This window comes from Myripristis murdjan, chromosome 6 (genome assembly GCF_902150065.1).
Source record: "Myripristis murdjan chromosome 6, fMyrMur1.1, whole genome shotgun sequence".
Lineage (NCBI taxonomy): Eukaryota > Metazoa > Chordata > Actinopteri > Holocentriformes > Holocentridae > Myripristis > Myripristis murdjan.
Genome location: NC_043985.1, coordinates 20,081,878 through 20,085,158, shown reverse-complemented (window position 1 = coordinate 20,085,158; position 3,281 = coordinate 20,081,878). Strand labels below are relative to the sequence as shown.

The following is a 3,281-nucleotide window of genomic DNA, read 5'->3' as shown; positions in this document are numbered from 1 at the left end:
TGGCCATTACTGCATAACCAAGTAAGAGCGACACGGAGCGCCTTTTAAACTGGTGTCGGAATAAATAAAGGGTGCAATCACAACTGTTTTGGCAAGTATATGAGCCTTTTTTTCTTAGAGAAATATTGAATGATGTCTGGCCATAGCACCCACGTTTTCCTATGGCACACACATGACATGGTCTTAGTGGACTCTGATACTAGTGATTTGCTGGGCTCCTTCTCATGACTTATTCTGTTTCTTTCATGCATTTGAAACTCTAGATTTTTCTCCCACACTTATATTGGTGTAAACTGTTGTTTTTTCACCAGCTTAATCTGCTGCTGAACTTACTGTGGAGATACTGATGGAGAAAAAAAGACAAGGAAAGGGAACAACAAGTATTGCCTATACAGTGGCCTGGATATAGGTGACAGCTGCAGACCTCCTGTGTCCATTATGTTCCATCAAATGACCGACCAAACAGTGAATGGTAGCTGCGAGGGACCCGCCACCTCAGTCTGCAACAAGAGCATCACTGGAGACGCACTCCAGCTGCCCACTTTCTCAACAGCAGCCAAAGTCAGAGTCATTATCACCTTCACTCTCTGCGCAGTGTCAGCTGTATGCAACCTGGTTGTACTATGGGCTGCCATCAACGGTGGGAGGCGCAAGTCCCATGTCAAGATACTCATCATGAACCTCACTGTGGCTGACCTGTTGGTGACGTTCATTGTAATGCCTGTTGATGCCGTGTGGAACATCACAGTTCAGTGGCAAGCAGGAGACGTCGCCTGCAGGGTGCTGATGTTCCTGAAACTTGTTGCCATGTACTCATGTGCTTTTGTCACTGTAGTCATTAGCCTGGATAGGCAATCCGCTATCCTTAATCCTTTGGGCATCAGCGAGGCCAAAAGGAAAAGCAAAATCATGTTGACTGTGGCTTGGACGATGAGTGTGATCCTGTCTCTCCCTCAGGTAAGGGTGATGTGCTGCTCTTCTCTCTAAACCCAATATCTGGGCTGCACTCCAAATGGTCTTTCCACACCAGCAGGCTAATACCTTATGACACCCTATTCATATTACTACATTAAATAAATCTTTTGGCTCTAGAGCTTAAGCATCACTATTTAGTGGCTTTTTATGAAAACCTAGTCATTAAACCTTTTCAGATGTCTCTATACCACCGTGTTCAGTTTGGATATGGATGATAGTGACTTCATCAGTTGTGTAAATATACATTAATATCACAAGAGAGCAGCTTTCAGCACCGTGACTGTGTTTTCACCCCTGGGAATTCATTCAGCTGCTTAAATTCAGTTGAAAAGGAAGCTAAGGGTTAATCCAATTATCTGCTAAGCCTGTAACATTATACATTATAAAATGTTATTCACATCAATAAGATTTTAAAAAAAGAACACTGAAAACACCCCCACAGAATCAGTGAATGTGAATTTTGGAAGTTTTTGGAAGTTTTAACATAGACCCCCATGCAGATCTTTATAAAATAACATGATTGGGAGGAGCCAGTGGATTTTGCTTCTCTCTGCATGATCATGAGATCTCCCTGTCAATCCGCTCACCTCTGTCACTGCATCCTCAGGAGTGCATTGATCCAACCTGCTGCACTACATAATATCCAAGCAAGCAGGCACGAGTGATTTCATCGCTTATTGATGCAGACTTTGAAGTGTTACATTTCCCAGAATCCCGACCGTACCAGTGATTTTGCATGTTTAGCGTAATGTGTGCAAAATGTATGTACTTCATGTTTCTGCTAATCTTTTCCTGAAGCAAGCATTTATATTTGAGAGCTTCTCATTAATTTTTCCTACCTTTTATCCAGCCACTGGATTCCATTCATTCGTCAACGATATGAAAATGAACTCACCCACATCCGTTTTCCTAAAAGCAGCAGCACTGTTGTGTTTTGAGAACTTGAAATTGGGCGGAGTGAAATGGTCTCTCCACCTGAAAATAGTCCCTGGGGAAACGCCTTTCTTTATACAGCCAATTATCAGTTTTGTGGTTCTTGAATGGCGATGGACTTTGTCAGCTGCAGAAGCAGAAAATTATAAGCTGGATGTTTCAACCAAAAATTCAGATTTGAAAATCAAGGGATTTTGATTATATGTTGTGAAATCTGTCCACACAATTGCAAAATATTTTGCAGTTTTTAAGTTGTAATAAATGGGCCAAACATTCAAAATCATTCAAATCAAAAATTAAAATGTAAACTCTTCCATTACCTTGTTAATCTAATCTTGTTACAGTAATCTGAGTAATGGTAATCTAATTATTCCCAGCACTACATTGGAGTGAAAAAAAAAACAAAACAAAACAAAACAAAACAAAAAAAAAAAAAACATAAATGGGTGCACTTAGCTTTTTTCCATTTGGTAATATGTCCTAGGGTGACCTGTATTAATTAAAAGGGTATTCAAAGAACAGAGCTGCAAAACCTTTGATCTCCTGTGTTCCATCTACAAGTTTGTCGTTAATTGGATGTGGGAGGCTTAATGGTAGATTTTTAATGCAGCTGTGAAAATGATTCTGCTCCAGATCGACCACAGGGCCCTGGTCAGTGCCCTTAAACAACTAATATATATATATGAGAAAATCACAAAAGACCTGTACTGGTTCTCAATGTGTAGTGCATTAGCGGCAGCTGCTCTCGTTAAAACTGGATTGGATTCTTGGATGACTGCTGCATGATGTGCTTGACTTACTGACTCAGTGGTCTTTCACACAAACCTGGGCTCTCATCAACTGTGTGTGAGGTATTTGACCAGTCTTCATGATGGAAAACCACCAGCGCTTTGAGGAATAAAGGAGGTGGAAATGTCCTCGCTGGTGCTCCTTTGATGTTTAGATGTGAATTGCTGGAAGCTATGAAAGATGTTTGAATTCATGGTTTTTGTGATGCTACCGTTGATTTTTTTTGCAGCGTGCACTGTAGCAGTCACATCTGGGAATAGGGCAACATCAGGGAACATTGTCTGCACCACAGCATCCACCATATTCTGTAAAATGGCCTTACATTCCTTGGGTGTTATATGATCCTGCAGTGTTATCAGGTGTTATGGCCAGTGTTAATTTTGAGGGGTATTTGAATTTTAGTTTTAGTCTTATCATCTCTTAAAACATATTTTTTTGTCCTAGCCAGATTTTAGTAATTTATTTTACATCAGTCTTAGCCAAGTTTTAGAAAGAAGCACTTGAAATAAGTTTAGTCACGGCCATGAAGTAAGTATCATTTTAAACATTTTATTAACTTTATAACTGAGACAATACAAGGGATA

At 40.2% G+C, this 3,281-nt stretch overlaps 1 protein-coding gene across 1 annotated transcript in view; it reads left to right on the top strand.

Moving 5' to 3' along the window:
- Nucleotides 1-438: 438 nt before the first annotated feature.
- Nucleotides 439-3,281, top strand: part of gnrhr4 (gonadotropin releasing hormone receptor 4) — an 11,526-nt gene continuing 8,683 nt past the window's right edge. Inside the window, exon 1 of the mRNA XM_030053547.1 lies at nt 439-957. Coding sequence (XP_029909407.1) covers nt 439-957 — 519 coding nt within the window. The remainder of the gene's footprint in view (nt 958-3,281) is intronic.